The sequence below is a fragment of the Tamandua tetradactyla genome, chromosome 3, assembly GCF_023851605.1.
Source record: "Tamandua tetradactyla isolate mTamTet1 chromosome 3, mTamTet1.pri, whole genome shotgun sequence".
In the NCBI taxonomy this organism is placed as follows: domain Eukaryota; kingdom Metazoa; phylum Chordata; class Mammalia; order Pilosa; family Myrmecophagidae; genus Tamandua; species Tamandua tetradactyla.
Window position 1 is genome coordinate 144,811,154 of NC_135329.1, and position 14,348 is coordinate 144,825,501.

The 14,348-nt window shown below is 38.1% G+C and overlaps 1 protein-coding gene across 12 annotated transcripts in view; it reads left to right on the top strand.

Moving 5' to 3' along the window:
* Nucleotides 1-14,348, top strand: part of RAPGEF4 (Rap guanine nucleotide exchange factor 4) — a 328,672-nt gene that overhangs the window by 262,255 nt on the left and 52,069 nt on the right. For all 12 annotated transcript variants that reach the window (XM_077154152.1, XM_077154160.1, XM_077154156.1 and 9 more), the window contains 7 exons: nt 794-878; nt 2,643-2,703; nt 4,390-4,466; nt 4,957-5,103; nt 6,791-6,906; nt 10,260-10,348; nt 14,060-14,138. In XM_077154152.1, the coding sequence (XP_077010267.1) occupies nt 794-878; nt 2,643-2,703; nt 4,390-4,466; nt 4,957-5,103; nt 6,791-6,906; nt 10,260-10,348; nt 14,060-14,138 (654 nt within the window). The remainder of the gene's footprint in view (nt 1-793; nt 879-2,642; nt 2,704-4,389; nt 4,467-4,956; nt 5,104-6,790; nt 6,907-10,259; nt 10,349-14,059; nt 14,139-14,348) is intronic.

Here is a 14,348-nt window from a genome sequence, read left to right on the forward strand (position 1 = left end):
ACACTATTAATATTTACTAGAATAATTATAGACAAGAAAGAATCCACTTAGTCCTCCCATGCTAAAAATGTCCCACAGTCACCATTCCTTAATGCAAGATTATTGGACACAAATTTTACAATACATTTTAGAATGACGAATTTTACATAGTGTACTGATAATATCTTGTGGAACAGTGGTGGTCAGTGGGACAGAGTTTGGGGAATGTGGGTATAAACTACTCTCCTTTCCCTCTCTTACTAACCCCAGACACTACTATTTGATTTCTTCTCATTTCATGCCCTTACCTCCTCAGGGGGAGGTAAGACAATGTGGAGTCTATATACCTTTTTTATTTCAGTCCATTGCTAAAAGCATATTACATAATCTAAGACAGTAGTAATAAGAACATTATTGTTCTGTTTGGCTGAGAAATCACACAAGATGCTCAGGAATTTGTATCGATCAAGTTGATTAACTCAATTCTTTCTAGTGGTGTTGAAAGTAAGTTTTGTTGTTATCAATTAAGGTGGTGATGAAAAATAATTTTTTAGACCAATCAACTACATCCAAGCTGCAATATGAGCAGAGATTTTCTTCCCTCTGAAAGCAGAAGAGAAGGGGATTTCTCCCAGGCTCTTCCATCAAGGAGCACATTTAGGAATTAGAGTGGCATAAAATTCTCCTGCCAACACCTTTTTTTAAGAAAAGAAGTCTTTGAACATGTTGCTAACTGCTGAATCATTTCCATATTTAGAGCCTTGAGGAGTATTTTTTCTCTTAATTTTTTCTTTGTGATTTTGTTTCTTTGTAGGCCTGGCCAGAGGACTGTGGATGACCTAGAGATTATCTATGAAGAGCTCCTTCACATTAAAGCCTTATCCCACCTTTCTACCACAGTACGTAGTCTCTCAATTGAGCCTGATCAGGGGAACTTTGAGTTAAATAAAACTATTAGGCCTGGGGTAAAATACTATTGTATTATGATGGGAGAAGAGGCTCAGCCAGGAATGCATGAATTCTACCCCCAGTCTGTCTCATGAGATGCTAAGGAAGTTGTTTTACACAGCAATGACAGAAGGAGAATCAAGTATTAGCACGCTAGTAGTTGCCCATTTGCCCTAAATCCCAAGGCAGCTCTGGAATGAATAGGATTGGAACATGTGCTTCATCTTTCCAAATATGAATCTTGGAAGCTTCACACTCAGACAAGAGAGAACAAAAAAGAAGCCAGGCCCTAGGGGCTCTGAATCCCTCTCCTGACCTTTAAAACCAGAGGTAGGAAGGGGAGAAATCCAGGTGGCCTGATCTGCTCAGGTACCCAGCTCTGCCCAGGCTCATTTGCCTGGTGAGAAAGGAAGAGGAAAGTTCAAGAGAGCATCCTCTCAGAGGTGTTAGGACGGAATAGCACTGCTCGCTAGAAACACCAACCATCAACTGTCTGTCTTTGAACTTTTCCTTATGAGGTATTTAGTAGACTGGTGGAGTGGAGGGGATTTTGGCCACTGATTTAAGACAGAATTGCCTCCTTCTATAATAACATGATTTCTAGGCACCTGTATGCTAAAAATTCAATAATAATAATAATAATAATAATAATAATAATAAATTCACCTTTTACAGAATGTATGATGAGGCCCCTAAACCATATCTACATGCCTAACGTGTCTTTCATTCCCAGCGCATAAATGCCTGCTTGATCCCTGCTGTAGAGGGTAAGGTTCAGTTCTCTGCTGAGATTAGCAAGGCATTTCCTAAAGCCTGGAGCAGAAGGGGTCTGAACGTTTAGCCCCTCAACCTATACAGGGCTGCCTTCACATTTCTCCCACCCCCTGCACTACTGGGGGTCTGGAAGCTTCCCCCCTACAGGGAGTTTCCAGGGGAGGTCTGGCCCAGCTCCCCTCCTACCCTACCTCTGCCCTGGCCATGTTGTCCCTCTCTGTGGTGGGTCAGGTGCCTGGGAACCTCGCCAAGGGAGTCCTCTACTAGCTCATGCTTACAGAGGGAAGACCAGGTACTTAGCATGCCCCTGTTCTCATTTCCCCAATCTGGGTATAACAGATGGTGTGGTCTCCACTCTCTACCTTAAGCCCCAAGTACCAAGACACTGTAGGAGATTCTCAGATTACCCAGTTTTAGGGAGATAGAGCCATCATTTTATGAAACATGATTTGACTTTACGAATTGGTTTTTTTTTTTAGCTATCTAGGAATGCAAATCCCCTCACACATTTAAGCTTAACCGTTCAACTTCAAGACATTGAATTTTTCAGCATGTTTGCAGTGATGCATAATGTGTGTGGCAGGAAAGAGCCTCTAAGGGCAACACAGTCATATGATTTTTTAGGTGGTCTCACCTTACCACCCAAGACAAAAGGTAGGCAAGGAAATTGACTAGTTAATACAGGTGCAACCGTGTCCTAAACTGCCTCCAAGGAGGTTGCCTTGTATGAATTAGCTTCCAAATTTTTTTTGTGTGTGAGCTTTAAAAATCTAGTGGCAATCTACTTTAAAGTGCTCTAGATGGAGAAGCAACAAGCACAGCGAGAGTTGGCTGTGTGGTAAGTTGGCAGCATACAATTAGTATTATGGTCCAGAAAGAGAGCAAGTCCCATTTCTCCCTCCCTTTCTGGCTTTTCAGTATCTTCTCTCTTTTTCTTCTAGGTGAAGCGAGAGTTAGCAGGTGTCCTCATTTTTGAGTCCCATGCCAAGGGAGGAACAGTGTGTAAGTTGAAGCTGTGATTGAACATGGTGACTGGCTAGTGCCCCTTGCAAGCTTCTGCCATGAAAAGTTTGACTGCAAATGCTCCCTTTTCTTGGCCTGAGTCTAACCTGGCAGGATGTCATGTGGCACTTTTGGTTTTACTGGACCTGTGATTATTTCCAGCAAGGGTCAATTATTCTGAAATATGACATTTTCTAGTACCAGTGTGTGTTGTGGTTGCGAGTCCAAGATTCTTTGCTTGCTGCCCACCCTTCTGGCTCAAGGAGCTTTGACATCCAAGGCCGTGTTTAAAGAGGGTGGGATGAAGTGACTGTTCTTCAGGCAGGACCCATGCAGCGTGGTACCTTTTCAGTCATCTCAGTTTGGTTTGCGACTTTAAAAAGAACTAATCTAACTCATGAGATAACTAGTTAGAATATTTAAACTATGCTGCTGTCTTTGTCTTCTCAAGTTTCCACTACAGTCTTTAAACCAGAAGGAATTTCAATACCCCAAATACCTGTGCAGTATTAATATATATCTGTCCAGAAGCCAAGTTATAGTTTAATGCTAGCCTTCCCCCGAATACTATAAAATCCTCAAAAAACAGATTTAGTGGTCTAATGAGGTTAGGGGATACAACCTTCTCTCACCTCTTTTCGAGAATCCTGAGACACATCAGCACACAAAAGGTTCTCAGAAGTTCTACAGAAAAGAAGAAAATGTTCATTATATTTAAACTGACACTTCTTAAACCTAGTGGAGCATAGAACACTTTTTAATGGAACACCCATTAACTTTTCAAGAGTTATACTTAAGAAAACCCTGTTCTTTCTTCAGGCTCAGTTGATCGAGTCCAATAAACAAAGAACTTGAATTGTAAAAGCAAAAAAGGTCTTAGAAATTATATTTCAAAAAGTTTAGTTTTCAGCCATCAAAAATGGTATATCTAAGATTGATATTTATTTTCATGAGAATCTTCTTTGTTTAAATTTTAAAGGTTCACTTTAATATTAAAAAAAAGTTTTAGGGTTGTTGATGATTTCTAATTTCTTTTATTCTTTTCATTCATTTTATTATGAAATATCTAAATATTTCAAAAAAATAAAGATATTAAAAAGATGTTGTAATCTAGCTTTATCGAACACCAACATTATGCTGTATTTTTAGAGAATTAAATTATGCTGATATAATTGAAGTTCCCGTATTTCTTCTTGAATCCCATTCTTCTCCCTCTCTCTTCAAGGTAATTCCCACCCTGAATTCTAGTGGTTATCATTCAATAACCACCACCCCCCCCTTTTTTTTTTTAACTATGTAGGTATGTACCCATAACCAATAGCTAGTGCTGATTTACATGTTTTCAAAATTCACATTATTGGTCAGATAGTTTAAAAACTATTTTTTATAGCATAATGAGTTTTGATGAATTGTGGGGAAAGTATATGACTTTCAGAAGTGGATTGCTGGTAAATTAATGTCTAGTAAAAACCGCAATAGCAAGTAATACAGTGTTTCTGTTCCTTTCATATTCTACAGAAGAGGAAAGACTATTCCACCTGAATAAGTTAGTATTTGCCAGCAATTTTTTTCTTTCTAGAATAAAAGTGTAATTCTGGGGGCTTAAAAATGATGATTTGATAAGCTGTAATTTATATTGATGTGCTTCTATTTTTGTCATAAGTCTTTTCATCTTTTTGTATCCAGTGTTTAACCAGGGAGAAGAAGGTACCTCCTGGTACATTATTCTAAAAGGATCAGTGAATGTAGTCATTTATGGCAAGGTATATAAATATATATATATATATTTTTCATTTTGAAACTTTATTATGTTCCACTTACTAGTATGACTCAAAGTATGAACAATGCAATGCTACAATGAAACTTGCAGCAGCATTATTACCTAATGTACAAAAGATATTACTGCATCTCCAATCATAAATTATCTGAACTATTATACTGTGAGTTGTATTATACTTTCTGGGACTCATCTCCTTATAGAATGTAGTATGTACATATAAGTTAGGTCATAGACTTTATTACTCAATATAGTTTTATCTGTGGATTTAACCAAAAATGAAATATTAAAAAAAAAAGAAGCATTACAATTTATATAGTCCCCCACCTCCCACTTTGGTATGAGCAGACAGCCAGCTAGGCACAACCCTTTTAAATATGCAGTATTTTAGGGGGAAGGGGTCTTTTGGTGAAAGGTGGTTGGGTGTTGCCTCCTTTTCAGGAACCATCTTCATCTGAATGTTCTTTTATCTCCAGGGTGTGGTCTGCACCCTCCACGAGGGAGATGACTTTGGCAAGTTAGCACTAGTGAATGATGCCCCGCGAGCTGCCTCTATCGTCCTACGAGAAGACAATTGCCATTTCTTAAGAGTAGACAAGGAAGATTTCAACAGGATCCTGAGGGTAAGTCCATGGCCAAGAGGAACTGAGTGAAACCCTGTTTTTCCTTTTGCCAAATAAGTGAAGATTTGAGCATGGTGTTAAGAGAACAGTATTGTGATTAACAAAACAAAGGGCCATTGTTACAAAACTGACACGTTCAATGCTCTGGTGTGCATTCTGCAGCAGAGAGGTGAAGTTACAACAAAGCTTCAAATGTGGGATGCTTTGCTGGACCAAATACCCCTGCGCAATTCTGTTATGTGTCGACGTGAGGATAAAGAAGGCTTACACTAGCACATCTCAGAATCTGAGAGATTTGTGTCCTTCTCCACCCTAGAGTGGTTTCACACTAAAGAAATTTCAGGTATCAGCAAATAGGTGAAAAATAGTGGGAGTGATAGAGGAGCCATAAAATTGCACTTAAAGCTGACCCTGAAGATAAGCCTAATTTGTGCTGGTTAAGGTATTTGTGAGACTGGGTGATGTTCACAAGAAATGGTGCTTCGTCCCTGAGGAGAAACGATTCACTTGACTGGTGGAGGCCTGATCGAGGACTACTGCAGGAGACAGCAATGTGCCATCACTCCTTGCCTTTCAGGTGGCCAACAGTCCCTCCTACCCTTGCTTGAGTTACCCAGAGAAGCCATTCTCCTAGGGCCTCTCTTTCTCTCTTCTCTTCTTGCTTTCTCACATGGTAGTCTCCCTTCTTGCTTTCTCCCAGCCTTAAACATCTTTCCCTCCCCACCTCCACCCCAAAGTCCGAAATGTAGATTCTGCATCTTCTGGTACCATAGGCATTATTTAATGATGATTTACAATGTAATTCTCTTTTCCTTATGGATGATTCCCTATCTCTACATGACTTTAAGTATTTGCCTTTGGTGACAGATTTTCTTACAACAAAGTTTGTCTTAGGAATGCCTTCTCTTAATGCAAAGGAAATTAAATTGAGTTTTATACACTTGAATAATACAGAATATAAGTACCACATGGCATTTGACTTGGCTCTTACATAATTTTTTTAAAATGGGGACCAAGTGATGAAAGAAATCACATTAAAATTTTTTGACTAATTGTTTTAAATGACATTGAAACTTGGAGGTAACTTTTACTAACTCTTTGAAATTTGCACGCATAGAGTTCAAACCCAGCCAAGAAATTCTTTGAAAGAATTCAATTAGGATCATTATCATTGATATAATTTGTAAAAGCATTCATAATAATGGGAAAATGTTTTAGCATGTTTAAAAATGAAACTGATTGAGTTCTTAAATAGTCGTTTCATTAAAGAGAAAAAGTAACACTCCTTAGGGAACCAAATACACTCAGAAGAAAATCAGAATGAAAGACTTTTGCTGAAACTGAATTCTATTTACCACCTATTTTAACTAATAAAAAAGTAAATGCATATACTTGCTTTCCTGTCTTCCCATCATACCACCCTCTCCCAAAGGCTCCTTCGAGCACCACCATGCTCTACTCTGTTATTTTGCTGAATATGGGCTAAAAAGTAGATATTTAAACCCATGCCTTGAACCTCATCTCGTCCCATCTCTGACCGTTCCAGCCCTTGACTTTGAAAATGACTTAATTTGTAGATGCAACAATTAGCATCACAAGCGCCAAATGAGTTTCTGAAGCATTTGAAATTTTTTTCATTGTCTGAATCAATGGCAGCATCTGTATGTGGTGTAATTTGTATTTGCAGGACGTTGAGGCGAATACAGTCAGACTTAAAGAACATGACCAAGATGTCCTGGTGCTGGAGAAGGTCCCAGCAGGGAACAGAGCTTCCAATCAAGGAAACTCACAGCCTCAGCAAAAGTAGGTTTGCATCCAACACTGTAATTGCCAGACGACGATTAACCTTTTCACATGGTATCATCATTTCTACAATAGCATGTTCTCCTTTTTTGTGGAAGACAGCAGTGTGTGTAACTTTTTTTCCTCTCTATTGACTAATCACACGTCTTGTGGAGCATAATGTATCCATTTCTGGCACTGCTCGAGCCTGGCCCTGCCTAGAGAATTTCTCAGAAAAATCTTCCCCTATTCTAAAAACCTCTCTCTGTACAGAGTGTTCAATAGGAATAGAAATTCCTATTTCCATTCCTAACAATGCAAATAGGAATGCCAGGCCGCTCAGAGAAAATATAGACCTTTAGGTGATGAGCATGTTTGATATTTGAATTTCATATGGAAGATTTCTCAAGAATTCCAGATTGAAAGCAGACTGTTGATTGTGACTGGGAAGCATTCATTCAGTCTCATTCCTGCTAATGTCACAAGGGTACTGGCCTCACATTTCTCTTCAGCTTGCGCCCCTTTCAGCATATCTGTGTTCAGTCCTAGCTTTTGCTGCAGCTTTGTACAGAAGACTTCCTCATCAAATGCCACCAAGGTTTGAGTGGTAAGACAGGAGAATTAGGAAATGTGGCTCTTAGAAACTTTACAAAATTGCAGAATCTGGTTTTTAAAAGAAAGATTAATTTTAAATCTTAGAATAATAAAAACACTAATTCCGTAGCTGAAGAATTATCATCAGATAATAATATGTTGAAAAAGAATGCATCCCAAGTAATTTCCCTTTGTTTGCCAAGTAAATGGGGGTGGTTCCCTCTTTATCAGGACATTCACCATAACTGATGAATTTTTATTGTTTAGACTATATGCCTAAGGCTCAGACATTTTTATTTGAATAAATCAACATATTTGCAAAGAAGGAGGGGAGGAATGTAATCTTGAATATCTATAGTATATTTTGCATATTTTATTTAATCCTTATTACAGCCCCTTTAAGAGTTGGAGAAATTTAGATTTAAAGACGCAAGTTATTTTCCCATGGTCACAGAGCTTGTAATGATGGGACTTGGATTTAAGACCAGCTTGACCAACTCCTGTGGCTATGTTTTCTCAGTCTCCCATTTACTATAGCAAAATATAGTATGTAAATAATATATCTTCAATACTATCTAGTAAATATTATAAACCATCATATTTCAAAAGGACTGACATAAAATGAACTATATTTTAAATAACCATCCTTCCATTTACAAACCTATAAAATAGCCACTCACATTTCTTTAAATGTATTATTCATTTTTTTTTGCTCATATCCATTCTTGAAACTTGCCTAAATATTTTTAAGGTTGTCCTTCCAGCCCACAAAAGAATAAGAGCCAGAAAACGTGTTTTATTTGAAGGTCAGAGCTACCCCTGGTGATTTTCTTTAGTGACCTTAAATATGGCAAGACCATTTTATTGTGTAATCTGTATTTAATGATGCTTCAGATATCTCATGAAAATTTTGCTGACTAAAATGGTAAGCCCTGAAAATTCTTCTTTTCCTTGAAACATTTGACCAGTAGGCCCCTGGAGTCCCCCTCCTTCATGTCTTCATGACTTGGGGAGTGACCAAAAGCATTTGCTTATTATAACACCTTTCCTTTCAGATTGTCCCCCAAATGAAGTTTTTATGAATCAAACTAAAGGGAGCAGAAAAAGAGAGACCACGTATATCAAATTTATTGTAGGCCTGTGTCTGAACCTTATTATATCTCCTTATTTGAAACCCAGTTTTCTTATATAATTAAAAAAATGTTTATTTTCACAGTAACTCATTTAACACATATCAGTGCGTACAAAATAATGCACGAGTAAAATCAGTTCCCTGAAGATGAAAAGCCATTTTCTCAAGAGAACATTTTGCATGTTGAGTTTTTCCAAGTCAGGCTGGAGTTGTGGGGATACCCATATAAGTGAATTTGGGGCCGATGTTCCTGACAATTTTAATAACATGTGAACAGCCATGTGTATGGATGGAGTTAAAATTTAGGAAAGTTTAGGGCCTCTGACTCCTGAGAAATTGTTATTTTTGAGCTCGAGGAAGATTGCCATGTTGGTTCTGTTAAAAATATTATTTTTCAATCAACTTTTCCCCTGAGATAGCCAGGATAGTTAGTGTGTGCATTTTTTACCTTCAGAAGGTCTCTGCTGAAGCCAGAGAGTGTGATATTAAAATGTCAACAGCCTGACAATATTTCTCATGGTGAATATACCACATGGAGCCCTCCAACATTTGTCATTTTGCATGTTTTTCTGCTCTCTGATTATGTGGGTTTAGTAACAAAGAAAGAATTTGAAATGACTGTTCCTAATTGAACAACTGTGTTGCTTTTTCCTTAGACTATCAACTCCCCACAGCTCAACTCTGTCCTGTTTGCAGCCAACACTTTCTCTTTCAGGTGCAAACAGAAATGTCTTCATTTAAAAAAAAAAGAAGTGCTCTCCTTTCCAAACTTGATTTTGGGAGAAGCGTTTCTGTCACGGGTTATATAATGTCTTTTCTTTAGAGAAGGGGATTTAATACCAAGAAGTATTCCTGTCGAATAAGCTCCATGTAACTGGACCCAGTCTCCATCGGGTGCATCCAGCTGCACAGGCGGAGAAGTAGCTGCACAGGCAGAGAAGTAACACGCTGAAGAGCTTGTACTCATCACCCAGCCAGACCTGGCTCTTTTCAGAGATCTCATATTTACTAACTTTGTTGACTTCACCTTGCTGCTTGAAATCAATTATATGGATTGTCTACTTTTGATTTTACCTTTCTTTTTCATAATGCTCCTGGGGTTTTGTTAGCTCATTCGTGTTTTAGGGGGTTGTTGTTTTTTCTTTTCTTTTGTTTTATTATTAGCTGCATTTCCAAAGCGCATACCAGCTTACAGTTGGGAAAGACAGAGCAATCCAGAAATAGGCAGGGAAATCCAGTGTGGGACTGAAATTTCTCTACAAGTCACCCATATATGGATAACCTAGTTTGCTGTGATTTCCTCTCGCCTGCTCCCCCCGCTTGGCCTGAGCTGCCCTGGGATTTACATGTTCCTTTTCATTCCCCTTTGGAATACTGCAGATTCTCAGTTCCTAGCGAGCTAAGGCTACTCTCCAAGAAGTTTCCTTTAGTTCCATGTTGGGAAAAGTGGACAGTGTTTTTAGTAACTACTTTAATTTGTGGTTTTGCCGTTATCTTTCTGTGTGACTTTGGCAAAGTATATAGTCTAACCATGAGGATAGTATTGACCATAGTTAATGCTTTTCCCCAAGCTCTCAAATTAATACACTCATATAAATAATTTGTCCACTATTGGAAAAACTAATGATATTTTTATTTTTTTGTCTAGGTATACTGTGATGTCAGGAACACCTGAAAAAATTTTAGAGCATTTTCTAGAAACAATACGCCTTGAGCCAGCTTTAAATGAAGCAACAGGTACACACAAAGAACAATTTGATGTGTCCATTAAATTCATACTTCGCTTTGTAAATCAATTCTGAATGCATCCTCAGAGTATATAGCCAGTGCAGTCTAAGAAGGGGATGATGTGCATTAACATTAGGACAGCATCCCTGTGTGAACCAGACCGGGAGTGATACTTTTCACTCTCTTCTGCCTTCTCCAATCCTGGCTGTCCTTTGTAGATCACTCAGCCCCATTCACACATATTAGAAATACCTTCCATAAGCATCTATGTGGTTATAGTTTAAATCCTACCTCTTTCCATAAAGCATGTGAAACTGTCTACATAATAGGCACAGTCGTGCTCCAACTGATGGGTAAAGTGGTTTTTTCTGTGGTTGTAAGTTCTTGGACTGCCCCAGAGTGTAACTAAATGTCACCTTATAGTGAACTAGTCTTGTTAACCAAGATGCAGAGGTTGGAGGTAAACAAGACAAATCTTACCAGTGAACTTGGTGTTCAGGTTATGGTATCATTCCCCACTTTGGTTACCTTCTTGTATATGATTTTGGAACAGCCCACATTCAGTTAAACAAACAAACAAACAAAAAGCAACTGTGCTATTGCTCTCCTTCTCAGAATAAAGTCATGAATAGTTAATATTTAAAGCACACTGAAATCCATGGAAGAACATTTCTCACTAAAAGAAGGTCAGAGATGTATTTCAAAAACATTGGTAATCAGAGTCCATTGATCTTTGCAATATGCTCAAGGGTGAAGTTATCATTATTATTGTATATCGCCTAAGAGCATTTTGCCACTGATTTACTTTGTATTTTATCACCTCATTCCAGTTTTTTCATTTTGCAAACAGATTTTATCTGAGATATTTTTTACATAGCAAATTAATTGGAGGGTATTCGATATAAAATTCAACATCCCTGGCCCAGGCCAAAATCATTTCTAGTTGAATATTTGTTGAGTATCTTGTTGGGCAGGCACTAGCTCAGATGCTTAGGACCAGTAGGCAATGTAAATGAGGAAAAAACCCTCCCTCCCCGTCTTCAGGAAGCTTACAGTCTGCTAAAGGATGCAGAGACTGTACAAAAAACTTCAACAAAAACAGAATGTTGCCAGCGCTGTAGAAGCGCGGACTAGCTGAGAGGGCCAGGGAAAGAGTCATGGGCAGCAGAGCCTTTGAAGTGGCCCACAAGGGAGGCTGGTGACCGGTAACTAGAGCGTGGTTGGGATAAAGCCTTCCATACTAAGGGAGAACATTAGTGCTGACCTAGAAACAGCAAAGGAAGAGTAAGTGGTCTGTTTTTGCTGGACTGTTGAAGACATAAGTGGGAGGAGGAAGATAAGGTCTATGGATTTTGCAGTACAGATCTTGGGGGATCCTAAAGGCAAAGCTAAGCACGGAGAAGAAGTTGAAGTCTGGGTGAGGAGAATGATGTGAGGAGAACTGTGCTTGAGGAAGGTTACTCTGCATTTAGGATGGCGAAACCCTTGAGGGCCCAGTTAAGAGGGAATCGCTCAAGAGGCAGACATGACCTCAAATAAAGCAAATTTCTAGGACCATAGGTCAGGAAAAATGCTGCAGATTTTCCCCTCTGATTAACTAAACCTAGAATGTGGGATTGCATAATCCAATCACTTCTCTAAAGTGAATATTGACTTGTACATTCTAGTACATTTGAGACTAGGACATTTAAGGAAAGATCTATAAGATCTTTACTACCTGTGAAGAGCATATATAACCTTCCTTCTAAGGTGACCTCTAAAATAGGTGGGTATGGGATTTATTGTTTCTTAAACAACAAGCAATTATAGCCTAGAAATCAGGGTTTTCTGTGGATGGCAGATGAGATGAGAATCCTAACCATACCTTTTTATTTTTTTAGAGACTAGGTTAAAATGCATGATTTATACCAAACTTCATTCCCTGCAATTCTTCTGCTTGGATTTTTTTACAAGTTTGGCCTTGGAGACAAAGAATGAATCAGTTTCATTCTCATAAATAAAAAATATTAATGTGCCCCACTGCCATTCTGGACACTAAAAATAATCCTAGTGCAGGTCCATGAATTCATGGATACAGTGGCGTGGTAGACTCTTGACACTTATGGCTTGAAAATAAAGTGAGAAATGTCAGAATTGATAGTGGAACTTGTTTACATCATAGAAATGAACACTCCAAGATTGATAGTACATTTTCTCAATTTGACCAAAGCATCTCTTTTCTACGTTAGAACTATTGGTTTCCTAGATTTTTCACTTTTTTTTTTTACTAGCAGTCATAGTTCAGTGACTGGGGAATCATTTTCGAGTAAGAAATGATTTTTTAAAAACCAGTCCCCAAGAGTTACTGCACGTGATAGAGAACAAGAAAGGCACATTGAAATGTGAGTCGTGGGTAGTTGGCTTTGCTAAGTAACCCTTCCCAACCTTACTGCAAGCAAGTCAAATCTGTGCTTTAACAAAATTAAAACTATTGCATAGTTCAGGCCTTCTGAGTGGCTTAAAAGCATTAACTCCTCTATTCTCAGAGAACATATGAAATATAAGTGTGAGTGTAGATGTTTAATTTGGGCAAGCCAAAGTCCTTTTTATTAAAGAAAAAACAATTCTATGTAGTTTCTATCTTGCGCCTTTTCTTCTCTGGCTCAGTATAATGGGACTGAGAGTGATGACAGTTTGGATTATACTTATCATTGATATTTAAATGGGTATAATGGTTAAACCTTTAGTCACTGATTCAAAATTTCCCAAAGTTAATTGAAAACATGGATATTGGGAATCTAATTCAAATAGTTAAAATTTGCTTATATCTCACCTTTTCCTATTTGAAAAGTTATACAAGTTTCATAAATCTTAGCTGGTATTGTTCATTTCTTTGGTTGAAAATTTCCATAGCATATTGGAATGCAGGTTTCAGTGAGCATATTCCTAAGGCTTTTGAATTTCTCTGTGTGTGCTTTCCCATCAGGGCTAACTGGATAAAGTTCTCTTTGTTATACAGAATAAGTTTCAAATTCAATGAGTAAGGCAATAAAGTTTATCTTTGGGACTTACCTTATTTCCCTTGCTGTCCCTCTGCTAAACTACGTACAAAATAGCTTCAAATATAGGACATTCATGATTTCAATCTACTAGATAACTTTTGCTTTGCTCCAGTTGCAGCTCACAACCTTTATATTGTCCTTTTTTGCTGCTTTTCTTTTCCTCACCAATTCTCTACTACTATTGCCACCTTTTTCTATAATTCTAGCACCCTTTCAACCCTTCCTTGCTCCCTCTAGAAGTAGGAGATTAAAAAGATAAAGGAATATAGGCATTGAAAAAAGAAATATGCTGTAAAGTAGACAAAGAAATTAATTCTGCATACATGATATTGCCCATAATTGGCTCTTTAATTATTAAAAAAACAAACAAACAACTTTGTGGCAAATGTGACTGATAGCTATTTGTACAAGGCTGCCTCTTTTTTACATGTTAACACTTTTTGTCCGTTATGCTAAGAAATCGAGTTTTGATCTCAAGTTCTGTCAACATAATTTTAAATGCATGTACGATAAAACTATAACACCCCAAACCAACTTAGAACCATGGTAAAACTTTAACACCCCAAACCAACTTAGAAAAACCACTGGCCAAGAACAAATGAATTCGTAGTCTTGCTTTCCTAAATATTTCTACAAGAACCTAATTTCCTTTTTGTTTTGCTCTTTTTCCCCAATCCAGACTCTGTTTTAAATGACTTTGTAATGATGCACTGTGTTTTTATGCCAAATACCCAGCTTTGTCCAGCTCTGGTGGCCCAATATCCTTTTGTTGTGATAAGTCTCTATTCTCTTGAAGACATCCCACATAAAAAACCTAAGTGGCCATTATTTCATCTCATCCTCCAAAGGTAAGTCTTGGCCCAAGGCAGAGCTGTACTTTAGACTTCAGCCAAACTCTGAAGTGCCAGCACTTTTCCCCACCCAGACCCCAGTTCTTCTCAGTGTGGGTCTGCTGTACCACGTTTGAT